Below are 23,266 nucleotides of genomic sequence, written 5' to 3'. Positions count from 1 at the left end.
AATGTTGTTGATACAAGTGTGTATATTCTGGTTTTGAAGTGACTAATATAACACACTCAGGTATCATCATCAAATGTTGTTGATACAAGTGTGTATATTCTGGTTTTGAAGTGACTAATATAACACACTCAGGTATCATCATCAAATGTTGTTGATACAAGTGTGTATATTCTGGTTTTGAAGTGACTAATATAACACACTCAGGTATCAACATCAAATGTTGTTGCTAATGAAGGTTTTGCTTTCCCCTGATGTCATGAAAAAGCAAAACACTGTTCAAGGTCCTTCTATAGAGCTGGAATGGAGTTCAACACCCTGCTGTGTTCATGCTTATGTAACATCGTTAAAACAGCATTTTAATTAATGCGTTAAATCCCGCTAAATGGGGCCACAGTGCCATCTACTGTTCATATCGGTGCCTGCAGTTAGAGTTCGCAAGGATCGTGGGGAATTCTCTGGGCGATGGCTGAATCCCATGAAGGTAACACGTCTATGAATGTCGGTGGGCGAAATGACATCATAAACCTTTTGTAAGAGCATTGAAGCGCCTAAACTGTCAGTATTTTGTTTGTTGTCAATATTGCTGTGTGTATTGAGTTGACTACGGGGTTTCAGGTGTTTTTAACGTTGCTAGGAGGGAAGTTTGTTGGTGCAGTGCATCGCTCGCTGAAACGATGTGTGCTGTGTTGCAGAGAGCGTGTGCACCAGTAGCGGCTGGCCCATAGGGGGCGCTGGGGCGCCGCCCCACCAGATGTGGAGAGGAAAATCTCTACATGTATTTATACACACATATATATATATATATATATATATATATATATATATATATATATATATATATATATATATGTATATGCATATGTTTACAATTTGTATCGTCAGTGTCAGCCTTACTTAATTGTGTGTGTCTACATGCAATATGGGTCATTGAAACAACATTTACGCCAACTGACTCATTCAATTAATTGTGAATTTACTCCGATAGACTGTATAATTTGTCTTTAAGGGCGCTCGTCAAAGCGCCCCAGACCTGCAATTAATTAGCCAATCCTGTATGGTTGCTAGGGAAAAGTAATGAATAATTGGCCAATCAACATCGCCAAATTTAACGGCGTAGGAGCGCTGGAAAAGTCGCCCCTACGCCAACGTAAAATGCGTGAAGTTTTGGATTGCCAAAGCTAGCTGAGGAGCCCGCGATATTCTTTTTGCGTAGAGAGATTCCCAGATTTCCGATGCCCTACGAAAAAAAATACCGCGAGAAGTGAGTGAGAGAGAAAATGGCGACAACAACGATCGAAGTTCAAGAGCAGCAGTTTCCACCAAATTCGGTGAGATCCCTTTTAAATTTCCCTTTTGCGAGGAGGACTATGGCGGAAAAAATCCGCGGTAAGGAGCTGGGACCGGACAAGCCTGAAATCAACATCCAGCAGCAGTCCAAGGAAAAGGCAAAATCCTACAACAGGACTTTTTGCCGGAGCTGGTTTCAGCCCAAGCCGTGGCTGACGGGTTGTGGAGCAGCCAACGCACTGTTTTGCTTCCCCTGCATCCTTTTCAGGAGTGACCGGTGTGATTCAGCATGGACACAGACAGGAATCACTGACCTAAAGCACCTCTCTGAGCGGATTAAGAAACACGAAAGAGCGAAAATTCACATTGAAAACTGCGTGAAGCTAGCGGTTCTTGGGAAGATTAGCATAGCAACGCAGCTCGATGACAGTCACCGCATCGCTGTAAGGAAGCACAATGATGAGGTAGATAAGAACCGTAACATCTTATCTAAGATAATTAACTGTGTTAAATTCTGTGGTGCTTTTGAACTGGCTCTGCGGGGACATGACGAAAGTGATTCCTCTGACAACGCTGGAATATTCAGAGGTCTAGTTGACTTGATGGCATCCATTGATCGGTACTTGAGGGAGCACCTTGAAAATGCAACCATTTTTAAAGGCACCTCGAAGACAGTACAGAACGAGCTCCTGGACTGTATGCTGGCAGTTTTGAGAGAACAGATCCTGGATGAAGTTAAATCGGCAGACTTTTTAGCGATCCAGGCTGATGAAACTACTGACGTTTCAACACAGTGTCAGTTAGTCTTAGTTCTGAGATACATTGACGACCGCCACAATATTCAAGAGCGGTTCTTTGAATTTTTGAAACTGTCCAACACCTGTGCGGATGCAATAGGCAGTGCCTTGTTGGAGAGGCTGCACAGCATCCTTTCTGAGGGACAAGAAAAGAAGCTGATTGCCCAGGCCTATGATGGGGTAGCTGTGATGAGGGGTGCCAAAGGAGGAGTGCAGCGAAAGGTACAAGACATCTATCCAAACGCTCACTATGTTCACTGCTATGCCCATCAGTTAAACCTGATAATGCAGCAAGCAACCTCCCACATCCCTCAGATCAGTCACTTTTTTTCTGACATGGGGGGATTTGCTTCTTTTTTCTCTAAGTCAAGCAAGAGAACTGCAGTGCTTGATGAGATGGTTGAGCACCGACTTCCAAGTGCATCATCAACACGTTGGAACTTCAACAGTCGTGCTGTTAACACAGTTTATGAGCACAAGAAGGATCTGGTGAATTGCTTTCAGGCTATCCGGAACAGTGAAGGATTTGACAGCCAGACAAAGAGAGAAGCTGGTGGCTATGTGAGAATGCTGGAAGATGAAACTTTTTGTTTTTTACTGGCCCTGTTCCACAAAATCATGCCACATGTGGACATCCTTTCCAACCAGCTGCAGAAGAGAAACATTGATGCTGTCTACATGGCAGGAGTCACCCAGACATTCATTGACCACATGCAGGCTATCAGGTATGCTAAATGAATTAATTTGTAGCCTAACCTACATTTCTCTGTATATGTAGACTTAAATGCTTATATATCATCTTATTTAAAGCATTGATTTATCTGCATAATATAATTGACAGTAATGACATCCACCTTTGGTTTTGTTAATGTATCCCTAACCAGTTTTTAGCACTTACTCATGAAACTTCTGTGTTGGGTCAGGGAGGATGTGCCTACTCTGGCTGAGGATGAGGAGTTCAGGGGACCTGCTCAGGAGCCACCCGCAAAGAGACGCAGAACCTTGGGAGAAGACACACTGCACCATTTGGCACTGGAGGTAAGAACTTGCTTCTTAGTGTGATTTGAATCACATTATTAAATCAAATCAAAATAAGATGTTGGCCATATGATACAGTGGTCCAGACTTAAATGTATATTGTTTTATGATGATGTGAATCATTACAGTATGTTTATTACATAATATAGGCTAGCTCATCAGGTCAATGTATGAAGACAAGTGAAGATGCAATAATTCCTATTTTGTATAATTATATCATTGCATAGGTATGTGACACCATTGTGAGCCATGCCAAGGAGAGATTTAGTTTCACCAAGCATCTTGTCAGCGCCACACTCCTGCAAGGAGACCTGTTCCCACAGCACAGCCGAAAGTTCCCAGATTCAGCACTGAAAACCACAGTGGAAGCCTATCCCTCATTGGACAAGGCCAGACTTCAAACAGAGCTGTCTCTGATCTACGGGAACGAAGAGTTTCAGAGTTGCAGTGGTGCACTGGCTCTCTATCAGGTTTTGATGGAAAATAACCTTCAAGACACGTTCACTGAAACTGTAAGTCTGCTCAACATCCTCATCACCACACCAATGACAACGTCAGAATCTGAGAGGTGCTTCTCGACTTTGAAGAGGATAAAAACTTTTCTTCGAAATACCATGGCACAAGATCGGCTCAACGCTCTGGCTGTGCTCTCCATTGAGAAAAAACTGACACGAAACATTCCTGGTTTCAACACCAGGGTCATTGAGAAATTTGCCTCCCAGAAAGAGAGACGAGCAAAGTTCCTGTACAAATAACTGCTGAATTCAAACACACACCCAGAAAGACTGAAACAAATAGACAGAGAGACAGAGGGAGAGAGACAGGTAGACGAAGAGAGAAAGAGAGACGGACACAAAGAGAGAGAAACAGAGAGAGACACACACACTAAGAGACAGACAAACAGAGATAGAAACACAGAAAAGGACACAAAGACGGAGACACAGAGAAGGAGACAGAGACAGACAGACAGATGAACAAAGAGAGAGACAGAGACACAAAAAGAGAGAGAGACACACATTGTTGATTTGTATTATATAGATTAAGCTCAAATCACCTTCTGTAAAGTTAACATCATTGTATAATATTTGATCGCATTAAATTTACTGTAGTTGTAAATTGTTTATGTTTTTTTTTGTCTTTGAAACTGTCGATTTTAAGAAGGGAAGTAAATACTATTTTAAAACATTTCATAATTGTCCGGCTGCTCTTTTTGAATGATTATACTAGACTAGGCATGGAAATGTTTTTGGCTCACCAGCCCCACCAAGAATGTTTTTCACCAGCCGACACTGGTGTGCACTGTCCACCCACGATGATTTTGCATTTTATGTTGTGCCTGCAGATGAATAAACCCTGGACTGTGATAACCCAGATCAACTGTAAGAAGTTCATCCAAAAGAAAAGAAGATACACCAGGCAGAGGTTACACTTACAGATATGGAGTTTGTTTACCACATTTAGAAATAATGACATTTTTAATTAGCATTTATACAATTTCCATCGGTTACTTAAGAAAAAGCACATCTTACTTTAAAAAAGTACATCTTATATCACTTCATATCACTCGGGATGTTTTTTCACTCTCGATATTTTTTCCTACCTGAAATACGTCACGCCTGTGGCTAAATCATTTTAGTTCGGAAAACAAAGGAGCTTCGCCCAAAACAAATAAACCAAAACAGCAACACAGACTCATCCAAACTTTTCCTAAAAACAACCGTGCAGAAAGCTAACCGTTTCTACTCCAGCCACCATGTGCTCATGGAGCTGCCAACTAAAATGCTAGCTAGCTACCAGGCTAAACTTGTCATCTAACCTCCAAGATTTGTGTGTGTGAACACAATTTACATTACAGCTTCAAATTAATGTGAACATATAAAACTAAACAATGCTAAAACTGGAGCACAGATTTCTACGACGGTCTGGTTGTTAATCCGATACCGAGTGCAGAGGTGAGGATCTGATACCTGCCAGCTAGCGGCGTATTGTTACAACATGGCTAAAGTGTCTGATAGGACCTCTGCCAGTCTCTCAAAGTGACCCTGCACAATAACACAAATTAATGTAATTTAAACAATTCATTTATGCAAAAATGCAGGGTAGCGCAGTGGTGCAGTGGTCAGCACTGTCGCCTCACAGCAGGAAGGTTCCAGATTCAAGCCCTGGCTCGGCCATGGAATCTTTCTGTATGGGGTTTTCATGTTCATACGGCATTCCCAGACATAATGAATGTGTTTCCCAACCGATGAATTGCATTGAATACAGAGGGGAGAATCCTGGTGCTTCATCTTGTTAAGGATCTGTGGTGTTATGTGGGATCTATGCAGAATCTCATATTGGGGTTCCCTCATTCGGTTGCAGACAAATATGTTTTTGACAGAGGCTATTGCTTCCAGCCAGTCATTTTGAATAAAGTGCTCAAGATCACTTTCCCACTTCTGTATCACATTCCTAATATCTGTTGAGTCCAGGGAGTATAACATGGAATAAGAATGGGAGAGAAAATGTCTTGTGTCTTTCCAATTAATCATAAATAAATCTATGTTGCCCAGAGGAGTCGTGTCCGTTTGGAGATTTTTAACCTTGGACAAGATAAAACTACGGAGTTGAAGGTATCCAAAGAAGTGTTCGGACGCAATGTTGTATTTTTGTTGAATCTGTTGAAAGGACATCAGTATATTACCCTGGTAAACACAGCGAATGAGCCTGATGCCTTTCTTATGCCCGCTGTCAAATATGCTATTTTGGATTCCTGGGGGAAACTCCTCATTCCTGGTCAGACGTGTTCATGCAAAGGATGACGCGTTTTCCCCAAAATACTTTGTGATGTCCCGCCAGACTCTGATGGTATTGGAAATAACAGGGTTACATTTGATGTCTACAGAACTCTTTTTTTCCCTAGTTAGTGAGTTTGCTCAATAAGGAGTTGGGGGAGGAAGACCACTCATCAATACTCGTGTCAGATTTTCAATGAGACTGTAGCCAGTCCCAGATTATACGGGTGTGGCAAGCCCAGCAATAAAATCTCAAATTAGGTAGGGCGAAGCCTCCTCGTTTCACCGGTAACTGTAAAGTCTTAATTCTGATCCTTGGTCTTTTATTGTGCCTGATAAATCGTGAGAAAGCCCTTTCTATGTCTAATTTGGTTTTCTTTGATATCCATAATGGTAACATCTGCAAAGGATCAAGCAGCCTGGGGAGTTTATTCATTTTTATCAGACTGATTCTGCCCATCCAGGAGAGTGGAAGGTCATGTCATCTTTCAAGATCATTCTTCACCGCTCTGATTAGAGGTATAAAATTAAGATCCCCGACATGAGGTGACACCTTCATACCAAGATAAACAAATCCTGAGACGGCCCACCTAAATGGGAAATTTGTATCAGCATCAGTGCCATCATAGTTCCCAGAGGCATGGCCTCCAACTTGGTATAATTCACTTTATAGCCAGATATTGAGCCAAATGAATTAATCATTGACAGAGTGGCCGGGATTGAAGCCTCAGGATTTGAAAGAAAAAGCAATACATCATCCGCGTATAAAGCTTAACAGTGATAAAACAGAAGTAGTCCTCCTTTCCTCCAAATCCACACTCAACAAGCATCCCAGTTTCACCCTCACCATTGACAACACCTCCGTTTCCCCTTCCCCTCAGGTTAAGAGTCTGGGTGTCGTCCTCGACTCCACCTTATCATTCCATACCCACATCAACAACACCATCCGGTCCGCCTACTTCCACCTCCGGAATATCAACCGTCTCCGCCCATCTCTCACTCCCAACAGCGCTGCAATCCTGGTCCACTCTCTCGTCACCTCCCGTCTGGATTATTGTAACTCACTTCTTTTTGGTCTCCCACACAAACTCCTCCATAAGCTTCAATTGGTCCAGAACGCAGCTGCCCGAATCATCACCAGAACCCCTGTCATCAGTCACATCACCCCCGTTCTACATCATCTCCACTGGCTTCCCATGAAACACCGCATTGACTACAAGATCCTCCTCCATACATTCAAAACCATCCATAACCTCGCGCCTTCATACCTGTCAGACCTTCTCCACACCAACATTCCCACCCGGTCTCTCAGGTCTTCCTCCTCCATCAGCCTCAATGTCCCCTCCTTCCGTCTAACCTCCATGGGGGCTAGAGCCTTCAGTTGCTCTGCCCCTCGCCTCTGGAACTCCCTCCCTCCTGACATCAGAAACATTGACTCCATTGACACCTTCAAAAATCATCTCAAAACTCACCTTTTTAGACAGGCATATGGCTGAATGCCCTCTCTTGTGCTCTCCTAGGGACTTCTGTTGTTGTTCTTTTAAATCGTGCATGTTTTATTTTATTTATTTATCTATTTTAAACTGTTGTACGGCGACCTTGAGTGCCTTGAAAGGCGCCTTATAAATAAAATGTATTATTATTATTATTATTAAAGCTGTTTTGTGGGTGGTCTTGCCTAAAGTAATGTCGTATATATTTTTACCGGTCCTGATGCGTTCTGACAGCAGTTCTGAGGTGAGGGCGAAAAGGAGGGGGGAGAGCGGGCAACCCTGTCTTGTCCCTCTGCCGAGAGGAAAGGGAGCAGAACGTACGCTATTGGTCAAGACACAGGCCTCGGGTGAACGATAAATAATTGTTATCCACTTTATGAACTCCTCTCCCAATCCAAACCTGCCCAGAACATAGGGTTCTTATAGCTGGGAGACGCCGGGCCCAGGTGCTCCCAATTAGTCAGCAGCTCCGCCCCGTAAAGCTCCAACCTGAGAAGGGAAGGAAGTCACACAATTGATGCCACGCCCCCATGCCCGTGACCATGGGGACGTGACACCATAAAAAGTTCCCACTGTTTATCCAAAAAACGGAGGGCTACTTAGAAGCGTAGAGTTGAGCCTCCAGTGGCGCGTGGAGGGGTCACTACAAGGAGGGGATATAGTGATAGATACTGGGTTATGATCAGACAATGGACGTATTCCAATTGAACATGCTTGACTCCATTCATTACCTCTCTGGATACCAAAAAATAATCGATCCTTGAAAAGGATCGTTGAGGATGAGAATAAAAAGTGTAGTCTATTGCTGTTGGGTTCATAGTTCTCCAAATATCAAAGAGACCTGGATCTACACAGGATTCCTTCAGCCTCGCCCTCTTTTTTGACACAAAGGCAGGTTTAGGTGGAGATTGGTCAATCCTAGCATCTTGGACACAAAGTCCCCTCCTAACACTGTGAAGGGGGCTAACTTTGAGGATGCTGCTGTTAGAAAAATAGAGGACTCCAATGTGTTCGGTCCATAGACAGAGCCTATGAGGACACGATCCCCATGTAGGAAACCTGAAACAATGACAAATCGGCCCTCGTCATCCTGGACCAACTCTCCTAGAGTGAACGGCATTTTTTTATGAATGAGAATAGCTACTCCCCTACTATGTGAATTGAAGGATGAGTAGAACACCTGGCCCTCCCAGCTTCTCCTTCATTTAATATGTTCCAAATCTGTCAGGTGTGTTTCTTGAAGCAATGCAATTTGTGCATTCTCCCTTTTCAAAAAAGAAATGATCTTCTGCCTTTTAACCACGTGGCCAACCCCCTTGACATTTAAAGAAATAATCTTAATATCACTCATGGGTATTATATGAAAATGATACGTGACAGTAATGTACGATAAAGGTAAAGTACAGCATCAAAAATGATGGCGAGAAGGTAGACATACATTTTAGGGCGCAGTGAACAAACAAAGAAACAAACAAACAAAATCTGCCTCTGAACAGTGGGCAGTGAACACAGAAACAGGTCTCAGCCAACCTGAGAGAAAACCAGAAATATAACCAGAACCAAACTTGATTAACATTTATAAGAAGCTGTATGACACTGAAAGTGCCCGTGACACTGAAGAAGAGCAACCACCTCATTCTCTTCAAGGAACTCCCGCCTCCATGACCCAGATAGATTCACCACCTCATCAGGTTCAAAAGTGACAATTGAATCACTGTCCCAGGTTGCGACTTTTAAGAAGAAAATAATTATTTACCCCATATTTTTGAATGAAACCTTACTGACTGATTTTAGCGACTTGAAATATCCCAGCCATTCCAGCCCTAAAGTTCATAGAAGTGCAGCAATTTGAACTTAAACTAGGCTGCTAAGTCCCATCTCGTCCCATCATATGTTGTGTATTTACCCAGTGGGAGTCGCTGCACAGTTCACTCACTGCAGTTCCTCCAAAAAGGCCTGCGCAGCTTGGGGAGATTGGAAGGCATGTCTCTTTCCGTTGTATGTGAAGGTCAAGACGGCGGGGAATCGCATGGCGAAGAGGATGTTTCGTCCGATCAGACGTTCACACACCTTGTTGAAGCCGCGCCGTTTGTCCTTCACTGCAGCCGAGAGGTCCTGTTGAATGTACCGTTTCTGTCCCTCCTATGTGAGCTGTCTCCTCTCCCTCAGTGCCGCCATGATCCGCTGTTTGTCCCCGGAATTGTGCAGTTTAATAATGACGGGTCTGGGGCGATCACTGTATGGGGTAAGATGTCACACTGGATTTTGCCACGAATAAAACAAGGACAAAAATATTGTTGTTATTTTTTACTTGAAAGTGAACAAACCTTAATAGGATATATTGTTCAACATGCATTATGAAACTTGTGCAACTAGTCCAGGAAAAAAGATAAACTCAAACAAAACCTGACCTCACTGGTCAGTCCTGGAAGATCCATTAAAAACAAAAAACAAAAACCTGTACTCTCTAGTTGGACTCATCCAAGTTGCAGTTCTGGCCTACGTAGACTGGCTTGCCAGGGGTGCATTTCTCATGGGACCATCCTTTGCATATTATGCACTGCACCCAGGCTTCTCCTATTTCCAAATGGCTCTACACAGACCAGGCACAGTGACTGATCTTCTTCTGATGAGGAGTCATCAGGAGTTTTTCTTTTTGTACTTGCCCTCTGTTTCTTCCTTGCGCTCTGCTTCTTTGGTATTTTGGATTTGGTTGCCTTACATTTCTTTTTGAATACCCTTTTTTCCTCTTGTGTCTGCCTTTCAGCTTCAAGTGCCTCCTCCACAGGTGTGTCGGTGAGAATAGCACTTTTTCTCTTTTTTCTCTGCAGGTGAACTTGTTTTCTTGGACCAGCTTTTGGGTAAGGCCTAATATCCTCTGGAGTTAATGTGTTGGTGGAGGTCACTGGCTTGCTAGGGCTTGGAATAACTTGGTCGGTGCTGGGTCCTGGAAAAGATGGGCCGTTTTCAGAACCTGGAATGTTTGGGTTGGTGCTTGAGCTTTGTAGAGCTGGGTCATGATCTGGGCAATCTGAGACATAAGATATCGCAAATTCTGTCCCCACAAACACATCCCTGTTGTAAGGTTGAATCCCTGTCACCCGAAAGCTGGCCTGAATATGAAGTGGGGTTGCAGCCAGAGGATAAGCAGTTGCTACAATCCCAGGGATGTCATAGATGCTGAGTGTTTTTCCTGGGTTGTTCCTCATCCAGGAGTCAGAGACAGAGTTGAAACGCTTTTTAAGCGGCCCATAAACATTTCTGTCCAAAGGCTGCAGCCGGTGTGAGCAGTGGGGTGGGAAGGACAACATAACGATCCCCTTTTCTTTGGCAAAATTCAGCCCATCAATAGAAAGACGTGAACTGTGGTTATCCAGAAGGAGTAAGCAGGGGTTCTCCTTTGAGCACTTGGCATGTTCCACAAAATGCTTGAGGAAATCAACAAAGTGTGGTTCTTTCATCCACCCTGTGGGATTTGCTCCTCCTTTGCTGCCAGGTGAGCCATTGTTGATGAAGTGATCATGAAAATGCACCCGTGGACAGATGAAGTAGGGGGGGATTCTGTTCCCTGTGGATGAGACTGCACACTCAAGGGTCACCAAGGTACCCCTTTCTCCAGATGTCAGCGACCCCACCTGCTTGAACCCACACCTGGCGACCAATCGGTCTGATGCATTGACCTGCCTTTCCTCCAACTGGATTACAGGGACAGATTTCTTACCAAGAAAACAAGTCTATCAACAAGATTCTGGCTCGAGGCATGCTCTATGGCAAGTCACAACGCTCCCCCCAGTACTGAAAACCCTCTCAGAGGGGGAACTTGTTGCAGGAATGGAGAGGTATTTTCGAGCCAACTTACTTAGCCTTGGGAAGTTTGTGTCATGCACTTTCCACCGCTGAAGTGGGTCAGTGTCTGGGTCCATGTCAGGGGACAACCAGTAAGCTGAAAGATCAGCTCTGATATTGTCTTCCTCACACATCTGGGCAGTAATCAGTGGCTTTTGGACAAAACTCCCCAAGGTTTTTTTCTTCTTCCACACTGGCTCAGCATCACTTTGGGCCAGAGTTACTTGCCCAACTTCAGCACCCTCACTGTCAGGCTGAGGCCTGCTTGGTCCTTGGGTGTGCCTGTCAGCTAAGAGAGTTACTAACTCTGTGACAGCCCTCTCAAGAACTCAAGAATTACTCATTTTTACTGACATTGCAAAGTTACAGCAGTACTTAGTGTGCCCTTTCAGGAAATGATGATATGAGCTGCGCTGATTCATACATGTTGGACAGGTAGGCGACACACTTTTTCAACTGAGTAGATGGGTAACATGTCTTTGCCGACGTAAAAGGCCACCGCATCAGGAATGTCCCTCCATCTCTTTCCTGACTTGTCATACGGCGTAGCTTTGGAAAACGCCGCAGCAACACTTGGCTGTGACTTTGGTGGAGGTTTTTTTCATGGAGCCAGCGTCAATGCTTGTAAGGCGGCGCCTCACACATTGCTTCCACTCTTGTTGCTTGATGTGCTGGAAAAGATTTGTTGTGCTACTTCCCTTCGTTTTCAGCGTCTTTTTACAAAGTTTGCACAAAGCGCTGGTCTTTTCCGTGTCCAGCCTCGCGAATCCAAACCATGTCCATACCACCGAAGTCACGCTTCCCTTTTTTTGAACAATATCATGCTCCGTGTCTGTGACTTCTGCCGCCTCCATCTCTCATGTGTGTCTGTCAGGCACAAGCATGGGCATAAGCCAATGTTCCTCTTGATCGGACCGCAGTCTGCTTAGGAAACAGCGCCAGTCCTCCTCATGTATGTGCTTGTTGTGGTGACTGTGTGTATTACACGCACCGGGTCGAAACATTAAACTAATTTTGAGATTTAATTTTTTTCATATTGATTGAAAAAATCAAATCAAATTAATTTGGTTTATGGCCCAGTTCTGGTTGGACACAAACCAAAACAGCTGTCAGCTGATCTCATAATATAATTCTCAAGCTGCAGTTCCATCTCTGTGCTAAAAATGTGCCTTGGTGATTTGTATCCAACCACTGTCGTTGGGACAGGTGTCTGACTTTGTATTTCAGCTGGGGTGAAGTAAGGAGCCAAGGTTCGGTAATTGACATGAAAGTCCTTTGCTGTAGTCCGGATTGATTTATTAGCCAGGGTCACCTGCCTGACTGCCCTTAGCATCACGTGAGGTGCTGCACTGGCATGTTCTGTTTTTCTTTTATAATTCCTGACCATGTCTTCTCACCTTCTCCTCTTCTATAAACCACTCTTGTTTCTGTAAAAAATAAAGTCAAAATGTCATTATGAGAACTGCAAATAAGCAGACTCACCATGTCAATTAAAATCCTTTTTGAAAGTTGTTATTCTGGGATAAGTTGTTGTTCGAAAGTCCGTGTTGTGTTCATTTACAGTTTTTGATTATTTTGCTGCAAATTATAGGGTTTATCGCTAAGTTTTCATGTTTCCTATGTTCTTGAATGCACAAGGGTTTTCCTGAGACTTGTGAACGCACCACACTCGCGTGCGGTATACGTTAATATAGCAGCGAGTTCTTGCTATTGGCACGCGCCCGGCAGCAGTTCGTTGAGTTTTTTCCCTTTGTCCATTGGTTTTCCATGGTTTATCTCTGAGTGTAAATGACAGAAGGTGAGTTTCATGACGGTTTACTGTTCTAGTTAAATGCTGATACTGTGATAACTTGTTTTATTTATCTGAGAGTGGACTGATGTTAATTTATGCTTATTTGAATAAGGTAAGCTAATCTATATCCGTCATAGTGTACATGAGCCTCCTGTGACGTGCTGTTTATCAATAATATAATAATAGTTCTCATTCATACAGTCCTTTATTACTTTATTATTTATACTTGGTTCGTTTTTTTTCCTGTATTGTGATTACAGACCGCAGTGAATAAACCACGTTAAAGGAATATCTGCCACTTACGTGCTCTTTAACGGGAACACCAACCTCCACGCCTTGCCTCTCTGAACCAGAATATTTGGAGATCCCCCTGTCTCCTGTCTAGTTGACACGTGACAACAAACCCCGAACTGAGACATGTTGCCTCAAAGTACCTTCTTTGCTAATGATGGCTCTAGATGAACGGTAGTTTAAAACAGAACAATGACTGAGGTATGACAGGATGCCTTAATCCCTCCTCTAACAAGTCCACATGTCACACTGCTAGGATTTTTTTTTATCTGAAATGAGCTTATTTTGAAATCTATAAAGTTAATATTTGTTTTACTTTGGGTTGTGGAAAATGGTTAATTGGTGCTCATCTCAACTCACAATGTGCTGTTCTCTTCCCCTTCAGAACATGAGACCTGACCATGTAAAGAAACAAAACTAGTATTCCACTTTTTAGTTGCGCCCCCTGTTGGAGGAAATAATTGCAGCGTGACAACTTCCCCAACTCCCCTACTTCGGCTTCCTCCCACAATCCAAAGACATCAAGAGGGGACGAGGCTAATTGGATCCTCTAAATTGACCGTAGGCGTGGCTGTGAGGGCAAGTGGTTGTCTGTCTCTATGTGTTGTCCCTCTGATGGACTGGCGACCTGTACAGGGTGAACCTCGCTTCTCATCCGAAGGCTTCTGGGATAGGCTCCAGCCCCCTCATGACCCCTGAACAGGATAAGCGGTAGATGATGGGATGGACGGATGGATGAATGTATACAAAAATTTACCCTGCATGCCTGTCACCCCTCCGAAAATTTGGGGGAAAAAACAGACATCTCAAGCCATAGAATCAAGGTCCATCCTGTTGAACAATGTTTGGAGACCAGAAACCAAATAATGCTAAAATTTCACAATTATTGTCAGTATCATTCACTGGTATAAGTAGCCTTTATTTTTCCACCCCAACATTCCAAGTCCCACTTTGTGTTACAATTCCGTGATGTTCATGTTCTGACACTGTCTTTGTTGTTTTTCACTTGGAGCAAATTTCTAGAGTATCACTATACATTGAAGAAAAATTCAGAGAATTACTTGAAAGTGGTGGAAGAACAATGTCTGGTGTGTCCAAAGTATTCAGGATAAATTACAAACAATTTAGCGACGCGTAATGTTTCTTTGATAAATAATCACTCTGTTCAAAACAGATGAAAAGGGTTAAGTTCATCTTCAACAAGGCAGAAACAACTTTTGTGAATGAAGGAAATTTATCAATTCAGTTAAAAAAAACATTTCACTTGTGACAGTTTTCCCACAAGATTACATTTCCAGTTTACTGAATCCTCAGTGGTGATGCTGAAGCTGAGTGTTCATCCAATACGTCATTGCAAATGAGAACTGGTTCCCAGTTGACTAACTGGGTTAAGCAGATGCCACATTACATTTTTTTTTTTAAATCAGGAAAATAAATGTTTCAAAATAAAAAGAATAATAAAATAACATCTAAATGATGTTCATAATTTGTGGTGAGATCACAGTCATAATTCTGAAGGTAAATTCAGTCAGAATCATGGCTGCCAGTCTTCTTGTCATCTCAGTCTGATAGTGATGTCATCTGGCTGTCATCATCACCATCTTGAATGTAACAGTAGAACTTTATTTGACAAAGAATGAAAAAGTTCTTTTGGAAACGAACGACACCACAAGAACAACTCCACCAACATCAAGCCAAAAGACAACTGTCTGATACCTCTTTTGAAGAGGTTCTGTTGAAGGTTGAAGGAAACAAACATGAACTCCAAGGAACAACGTTGGCAGGATGAACCGGTAAAGAATTTTCACCATTTAACGTCACTGGCACAAATCCTAGATGGGGGAAAATGGTGACATGCTTTTTAGATTTTGCAATGACCTTTTTAGTTAAATGTTTACAGTGCATGTTTACTTTGGGAATTCTTTGATAAAAGTTAGCATAGCATTGTCTTCTGTTCTTTTTTGATGTGAGCTAACAAGTGATTGGGGCTGAGGTGGAGCTGTCTTAGCTGTCACGGCTACTTGTCACAATCACCTGCTCAACTTGAAGTCTTCGTACAGTAGAAACTCTTTGCGTTGCCATCTTGGACCCCATTCATACTATCAGTCGTATGAAACAGTAACAATGATGCATGAGCCCATCCATCCATTTGCTTCTGCTTATCTGGGGTCAGGTTGCAGGGGCAGCAGCCCAACAACAACAACAAAAACAACCTTGTCAGTTTTGGCGCGAATGTGAAGCTGACATGTTTTCTCTTTCAGCTATGGAGACCCAACAAAATACAAGAGGAATGCCTGAGGAAATACCTGGAATCAGAGGGAATACCTTTGTCTTGCGTTGGATGCAACTGGCAAGAGTCTGGCAACACTCAGTTGAGCCAGACGCCTCAGAGCAGCCAGTCCCTCAGCGACTCCTCCCTGAGTGGTGAGGACCACAAGCATTTTTGATGATTCTTAGCAGAGGAAAAGAAAATAGACCTAACAAATGAAACACCGCATCCATAAAACCTGTTTTCTAGAGCCTGAAGATGCCTTGGATGAGATCGCACTCAACAAGTTCAACATGAGGACGACCACCAACATGACACGTAAGAATAGAAGCAGCAGATTATTTGAGTCTTTCACGTGAGCCTGTTTGAAAGGGACATGGCTGGATCCATATTTTCCACCACAAACTCCAAATACAACAAGTAGAACTGTTGGATGTCTGGTTCCCTCGTCCCCAACTCAGTCCATCTTTGGAAGGGGTTTTCATTTAAAAGCCTAAAATAAGGTCTGTGGTCAAATCAACCTGGAGATATTTTAGAGATGTTAAAAAAAAAAAATCTAATCAATCATTGTGGACGTAAACATGACAAATGTGAAACGTGTTCACATTCATCTGGCTGTTGGTTAAAGACCTCTTTATTCTCATGTTTGATATCATAAAACTAAAGTGTTTCACAGCAGTTAGCGGTCTCTTCCTTTGCAGAGTCACTAGAGTTTTCCTCCCTTGACTTACGAGTCAATTTGGGCAATCATGACCCTGGAAAAAGAAGACATATAGAATAATGTTACGTGTGTGTTCATGTGTTATTTACACAACAGGTGCCGGGTGGCAAACAGAGGAGGAGGAGGAGGAGGAGGATGAAAATGACAGGCAAGAAGACTCAAACACAGAAAGTGCAGAGTCGCTTCAATACTCTTCAGAGAGTGAAGATGATGACATGGTAAGATGGAAATCTCTTGTCTTGTCAAAGGCGTCTTAGGCAGGTCATTTTGATTGAAATCCTTTCAAGAAATATTTTTGAAGTGATAAAATGGTTCTCATTGAGTGAATGTGTCATTTCAGTCATCATCTCCTCTGTCTGTGGAGGATCTGCAGGGGTTCGCCATGCGTCCTGCTCCTGAAGACAAAGTCATCCAGTGCAGGATCACCAGGGACGGGAGCAGCTTTTACCCGGTTTATTACCTCCACATGGAGAGGGAAGACGGAGAGATGGTTGGTACTTTCTCTTAAGTCAGAAATGATGAATCACGGTTAATAAGCTATAACCACTGGCTTTATGATGAAACTAATCCATGACACACTTTTACCTTGTAGATCAGATATTCAAAAATCAGCAGTACCTCCTTAGAGTCCAGGACCCTTGCTCTTAGGCTTTCATGTTTCGATTGAGTTTCGATTCATTTTCTCTTGTATTTGTTCTTGCGTCAACACAAAGGTGTTTCTAATGGCCGCCAGAAAAAGGAAGAAGTGCAGAACTTCCAACTACCTGATTTCCACAGATTTCTCTGATCTGTCCAGAAAAGCCAGCAGCTACATTGGAAAACTGAGGTATTCTTCTGTTTGGGCTCTACCATGGAAATGAATCTGAAACCAACCAGTGACTTTAGACACTGAAGAAAAAAGAGAGTTGATTATTGATCCAAAGAGACAGTACCTGCAACATTAAATGTGCATTGATTATTGTTTCACTGATTATAGATGAGCTGTTTTCTTGATTTGGCTCGGCTCTCATGTCTGCATTATTTTTCTTTGTTTTTCAGGTCCAATTTGCTGGGTACCAAGTACACAGTTTATGACTGTGGAGAAAAGCCAGAGAAAGTGAACTTGAAAGGGAGTGAAGCAGTGCGGCAAGAGCTTGCAGCCATTAGCTATGTGAGTCCAGTCTGACTCTCAACACTCAGTATCCATAAACGCCACATCTCAACATTGAAATCTTTAACACAGTCACTTCTTATTTCTCAGGAGAGGAGTGTTCATGGGATTTGGGGTCCCAAGAAAATGAGAGTGGTCATCCCTGGTATCCTGGAGAATGACGCCAGAGTGAGCGTTCGTCCAAAAAATGTATGTTTCAAAAATATCACCCAGTTTATGAAATGTGTCATGGATTAGGCTGCAGTTAAAGTCATATATGTTACTTCAGAAGCAGGAAACCCTCCTGATGCGCCAAGCGAACGGGGACATGGATCAACTGATCGCCCTGGAGAACAAGAACCCCAGGTGGAATCCGCAGACTCAGTCATACGCCCTTGACCTGAGTGAGCGAGTCAAACAGACCTCTGAGAAAAATTTCATGCTGGTCCACCCTGAAAATGGTAAGACAAGAAAGACTTCTTGCCTTCCTTCTTCTCTCATCAGCCACAGGAAATAGAAACCCTTGCTCATCTGTCTCCTCTGGCTCTCCCGTCTCTTTTCCAGAGGACTACGTTGTGATGCAGTTTGGACGCATGGAAGAGGACGCCTTCACCATGGAGTACTCCTTCCCCATGTGTGCCGTTCAAGCGTTTGCCATCGCCCTCTCCACTTTTGATGGCAAAGTGCCATGTGAGTAACCCATGCTGGTGTGCCTCAGGTGCTTATGGTAGCCTGATGGATCAGTTTCAATATTTCAATAGTTTTTGTATTTATATGACCAAATATAAAAAAAACACAAGTAAAGTAGAGATACTTGGAAAATGTACTAAAGGGCAATACTCATGCAAGCTGTACTTCTTGTGTACTTTGTTATTGTCCACCACTGGATGCCAGTAGGATGCACTTCTAACAGATTTGGGTGGTGGTTTTCTCAAACCCCACGTGCCCAGGAAGAAGACCAAACGTGTGTTTGTGTCCTATGTTGTCATCCAGCAAACATGAAAACTAGGAGACACTTTGTTTTCATGAGTTTTCTCAGCAACTCTCTGCTTTTCCAGTTGGTGAGCTGATTCCCAGGTGGACAAAAGGCTCCCAGAAGTCCTACAAGACCACCCAAGAAGAGAGTGAAAGTGAGGATGAAGAGGAGGAAGACAGTCCTGAGAGGCTTGTGTCTCCATCATCAAGTACGACCACACAATCTGACACCAGTCCAAAAATGAGATGGTTTTATAATCCAGAAAACAGCAGCACTAGAATAATATTGTGTGTGTTATTTACACAACAGGTGACGGAAGCCAAATGAGCGATGAAGACACAGATTGGAAGAACGAAGGGACAACTTCACCAAGCATGTTGTCCCCTCTCTCCACCCCCAGGCTGGAACCTGCAGGGAGCGACACAAATTTAAGGGTAGGATGTAAATCTCTTGTCAAAGGCATCTTTGTCGGCTTATTTTGATTGAAATCATTTTAAAATGATGAAACGCTTCTCATGGAGTGACTTTGTCATTTCAGTCGTCATCTCCTCGGTCTATGGAGGATCTGCATGAGTTCGCCATGCATCCTGCTCCCAGACATGAGATCATCCAGTGCAGGATCACCAGGGACCAGAGCAACGGCCCCCCCGTTTATCAGCTCCACATGGAGGGGGAAGACGGAAAGAAGGTTGGTACTTTCTCCAGAGTTGAACTGTGTAATTTTGCATTTGGATTTTATTTCTGATATGGTGGGACTTTCCAAGAACAAAGAAATGATGAATTCTGGTTTAGAAGCTTTACCTACTGTCTTTATTCAGTATCTAATTCATGATCCACTTTTGCCTTTTATATCAGGTATTAACAAGTCATGAAGAAGTACCTCTTTAGATCTGAGGACCTGTGTTTCTTAGGCTTTCAAATTTCTGATGAAATATAATCTGTGTTTTGATATTTGTTCTTGTGTCAACAAAAAAAAGGTGTTCCTAATGGCTGCCAGAAAGAAGACGTGCAAAACTTCCTACTACCTGATTTCCACTGACCTAACAAATAAGTCCAGAAAAGCCAGGAGCTGCATTGGCAAACTGAGGTATTCTTTTATTTGGTTTCTCCCTTGGAACCTATCCAAAAGCAAATGAAGATCCATTTTTTTCTTATCGTAATCCAACTGTGTTCCAAACTCCATCTGTAACATCTGCATTGTTTCTTTTCATGTTGTTTCAGGTCCAATTTCCTGGGTAACAAGTTCACAGTCTATGACTGTGGGGAAAACCCAGAGGACGTTCCGGTCGCAGAGAGTGAGGCAGTGCGACAAGAGCTAGCAGCCATTTGCTACGTGAGTCCAGTCTTACTCTCTCCACTCAGTATCCATAAACACCATGTATGAGCACAGGAAATCTCTAACACCATCATTTCTTATTTTCCAGGAGACGAATGTTCTTGGGATGATGGGTCCCAGGAAAATGACAGTGGTCATCCCTGGTATCCTGGAGGATGATGCCAGAATGTGTGTTCGTCCAAAAAATGTACGTTCAAAAAAGTATCGGCAAAATTAGTTCATGTATTGTGTTTTAGGCTGCAGTTAAAGTATCCATGATATTTTATCTCAGAAGCAGGAAAGCCTTCTGACGTGCCAAGCCAAAAACAACCTGGATCGACTGATCACCCTGGAGAGCAAGAGCCCCGAGTGGGATGAGCAGACTCGGTCCTACACTCTTGAATTTGGAGGGCGAGTCACACAGACGTCCGTGAAAAATTTCCAGCTCGTCCACCCTGAAAATAGTATGAAAAGAAAGACCTGCTTTCTTCCTTCTTCTTTTCTTATCCACAGGAAATAAAAACCCCTCACTTACCTGCTGTCTGTCTCCTCTGGCTCTCCCGTCTCTTTTCCAGAGGACTACATTGTGATGCAGTTTGGACGCGTGGCAGAGGACACCTTCACCATGGATTACTCCTTCCCAATGTGTGCCTTTCAGGCGTTTGCCATCGCCCTCTCCTCTTTTGATGGCAAACTGGCCTGTGAGTAATGCAGGTGTGCCTCAGCACTGGTGAAAATACAGTGCAACTACAGGACCAACAAGTCTGATGGCCGACATGCAGAAAATTTTGGGGAGGGGTTTTGAATTTTTCTCCCAGCCGGGGCTCGAACCCAGAACCTTCTTGGTGTGAGGCGACAGTGCTCACCACTGCACCACGTGCCACCCCATGATAACATGATATTAAAAAAATTATTTTCATGTTAGTTTGGTTGTGATTGCATTTTCCTCACTGTAGTGTTTTCTGTTTTTGTCAACCACGCTAAATGCAGTTCTAGTTTTTGCTTGCAGCCTCTTGTGTTGTTGTTGTTTTTCCTGTTGTCTTCATGTGTCTTTCACAGTGTTTCATTCCTACTTCACATTTTATGAGGCCGATCATTCACTGAATGACAGGGCAATTACATGTCGCACATGTTCGCCAGAGGGCGCTCTTTCACCATGTCACGAGGTTGCAGACGTTTGCTCTTACTTTGTGTTGCTCTGCAGTATTCAGTAGTGCTGTTTTACTGCCAAATTACTGCTTCGTGTTTTTGGTGGTTTTACTCTTTTAAGGTCAAACAAAGAACAGTTTTGGCAGCAAACACTCTTCTTGTTTAATTGAGCTAACAAATATTTGAAGTTCAATTGACTGTTGTCATGTTTTTCTCTGTTTCTTATTCATCTGGAAACAGATGATTGAGACTAAGACCCTTTCACATCAATGCCAATCAAAAGGACTTTGAAATACGACGTGTCTCAATGTATAGATTTTAAAATTGATTCAAAATATTTCCTCAATCAGATCCAGACTCTTGGCTTTTGCACCGGTCTTCATTTATTCATTGTCTGTGCTTAGTTATTCTTTTAAATGCAAAGCTGTGAGGAATAAATAAAGTTCAAGAATTAACTCAAACACACTGGAATATACTGAATATAAAAATAAGTTATTGACTCAGGGATCAACACAATCTTCAATTTTGTTAAGTGTCAAGATTTGTATTTTTATAAATGTATATTTCCTCCCACATTTATCTGACTCCACCCACCCAGGGCTGCTAGATGGAAACACAGCTGGATCCGGTTCCTCCCAGACCCAGAAGTGACTGGTTCAGCTTGTGAGTAACTGCAATACAATATGAGTCAATATAATATGCACTCAGGTATCATCATCAAATGTTGTTGATACAAGTGTGTATATTCTGGTTTTGAAGTGACTAATATAACACACTCAGGTATCATCATCAAATGTTGTTGATACAAGTGTGTATATTCTGGTTTTGAAGTGACTAATATAACACACTCAGGTATCATCATCAAATGTTGTTGATACAAGTGTGTATATTCTGGTTTTGAAGTGACTAATATAACACACTCAGGTATCATCATCAAATGTTGTTGATACAAGTGTGTATATTCTGGTTTTGAAGTGACTAATATAACACACTCAGGTATCATCATCAAATGTTGTTGATACTAGTGTGTATATTCTGGTTTTGAAGTGACTAATATAACACACTCAGGTTTCATCATCAAATGTTGTTGCTAATGAAGGTTTTGCTTTCCCCTGATGTCATGAAAAAGCAAAACACTGTTCAAGGTCCTTCTATAGAGCTGGAATGGAGTTCAACTCCCTGCTGTGTTCATGCTTATAGATATGGAGTTTGTTTACCACATATAGAAATAATTGGGTTGTTTGTTGTCAATATTGCTGTGTGTATTGAGTTGACTACGGGGTTTCAGGTGTTTTTAACGTTGCTAGGAGGGAAGTTTGTTGGTGCAGTGCATCGCTCGCTGAAACGATGTGTGCTGTGTTGCAGAGAGCGTGTGCACTGTGTCCACCCACGATGATTTTGCATTTTATGTTGTGCCTGCAGATGAATAAACCCTGGACTGTGATAACCCAGATCAACTGTAAGAAGTTCATCCAAAAGAAAAGAAGATACACCAGGCAGAGGTTACACTTACAGATATGGAGTTTGTTTACCACATTTAGAAATAATGACATTTTTAATTAGCATTTATACAATTTCCATCGGTTACTTAAGAAAAAGCACATCTTACTTTTAAAAAAGTACATCTTATATCACTTCATATCAATCATTGCCTTTATGCTCCAAATTCATTCTGAAGGTTGTGAATGTGTCTTTGGTCTTGGGCTCAAAGGGCCTTCAGTCACAGGTCCAATGTGTCCACAAAGAGTCCGCTGGCTGTCAAGTCACGTTGAGGGCAGGGCAGCGGGGCCACCTCCATGTGAGGAGACCTGCTCTGCTGATGGAGCTGCCAGAGGCACCAGAAAAACAGTGGAGTGGCTCAAGAGAAAAGAAAATAGTTCATCAGTATTTGGGGGTTTATCATTGTGCATTGTCTCCTACTCTGGAACTCATTTACTGTCAGTTATCAGTTGACAATTATCTGAAGACAAGTTCAATTAGAGATAATAAAAATAAGTCAACTCAAGAAGTAATGAGATAAATCAAATTTTGTATACTTCAATAAATTAAATGTAGCCATCAGTGCAGTAAAAGTTTTCCCTCGAGGGGTGGAGGTAAGTATCTTAGGTAGGCCGACCACGTTCTCTCAAATAGACCGTCATTTCCTTTCATTCGTGCAGTGAGTCTTTCTGAAGGCAGAACTTTAAACGTTTCCTGGCACCATTGTGTGACTGTTGGGGGTTTGTCACTTACCCACCGTCCCAGAATGCATCTCCTGGCCAGAAACAGGAGCCCGTCACAAAGCTTCGTCTCCAGAAAAAGAGAAACTTAAAAAACATTGCAGCTTTGTAGATATGGTGACATCTTCCCTTTGTTCCACTCATATTTGAAATCAGGTGGACATCCATGA

The 23,266-nt window shown here is 42.7% G+C and overlaps 2 protein-coding genes across 3 annotated transcripts; both read left to right on the top strand.

Moving 5' to 3' along the window:
* The first annotated feature begins 462 nt into the window (after positions 1-462).
* Positions 463-10,189, top strand: LOC147239409 (uncharacterized). The gene is made up of 7 exons (XM_086196359.1): positions 463-481; positions 2,185-2,809; positions 3,008-3,122; positions 3,350-3,634; positions 4,465-4,544; positions 9,559-9,634; positions 10,157-10,189. The coding sequence occupies exons 1-7, from the start codon at positions 463-465 to the stop codon at positions 10,187-10,189; spliced, it is 1,233 nt and encodes a 410-aa protein (XP_086052485.1).
* Positions 10,190-12,918: 2,729 nt separating this feature from the next.
* On the top strand, positions 12,919-20,811 carry LOC147239408 (uncharacterized). Of its 2 annotated transcripts, none has more exons than XM_086195948.1 (19): positions 12,919-13,033; positions 13,288-15,111; positions 15,580-15,742; positions 15,837-15,905; positions 16,405-16,526; positions 16,673-16,798; positions 17,022-17,134; positions 17,347-17,458; positions 17,549-17,647; positions 17,727-17,898; positions 18,002-18,127; positions 18,496-18,621; positions 18,723-18,847; positions 18,952-19,101; positions 19,391-19,500; positions 19,635-19,746; positions 19,838-19,936; positions 20,021-20,192; positions 20,304-20,811. In XM_086195948.1, exons 2-19 carry the CDS (start codon positions 15,076-15,078, stop codon positions 20,435-20,437), a joined length of 2,166 nt encoding a protein of 721 aa, XP_086052074.1. In that variant the 5' UTR covers positions 12,919-13,033; positions 13,288-15,075; the 3' UTR covers positions 20,438-20,811. The 2 variants fall into 2 exon arrangements, with proteins under 2 accessions (XP_086052074.1, XP_086052073.1); XM_086195947.1 differs by having other exon boundaries at positions 16,649-16,798.
* Positions 20,812-23,266: the final 2,455 nt, after the last annotated feature.

The sequence above is a fragment of the Aulostomus chinensis genome, chromosome 23, assembly GCF_037954235.1.
Source record: "Aulostomus chinensis isolate RoL2024-O1b breed Wild chromosome 23, RoL_Achi_v1.0, whole genome shotgun sequence".
NCBI classification, from domain to species: domain Eukaryota; kingdom Metazoa; phylum Chordata; class Actinopteri; order Syngnathiformes; family Aulostomidae; genus Aulostomus; species Aulostomus chinensis.
The sequence above is the reverse complement of the archived record's forward strand: the minus strand, read 5'-3'. Positions and strand labels throughout refer to the sequence as shown.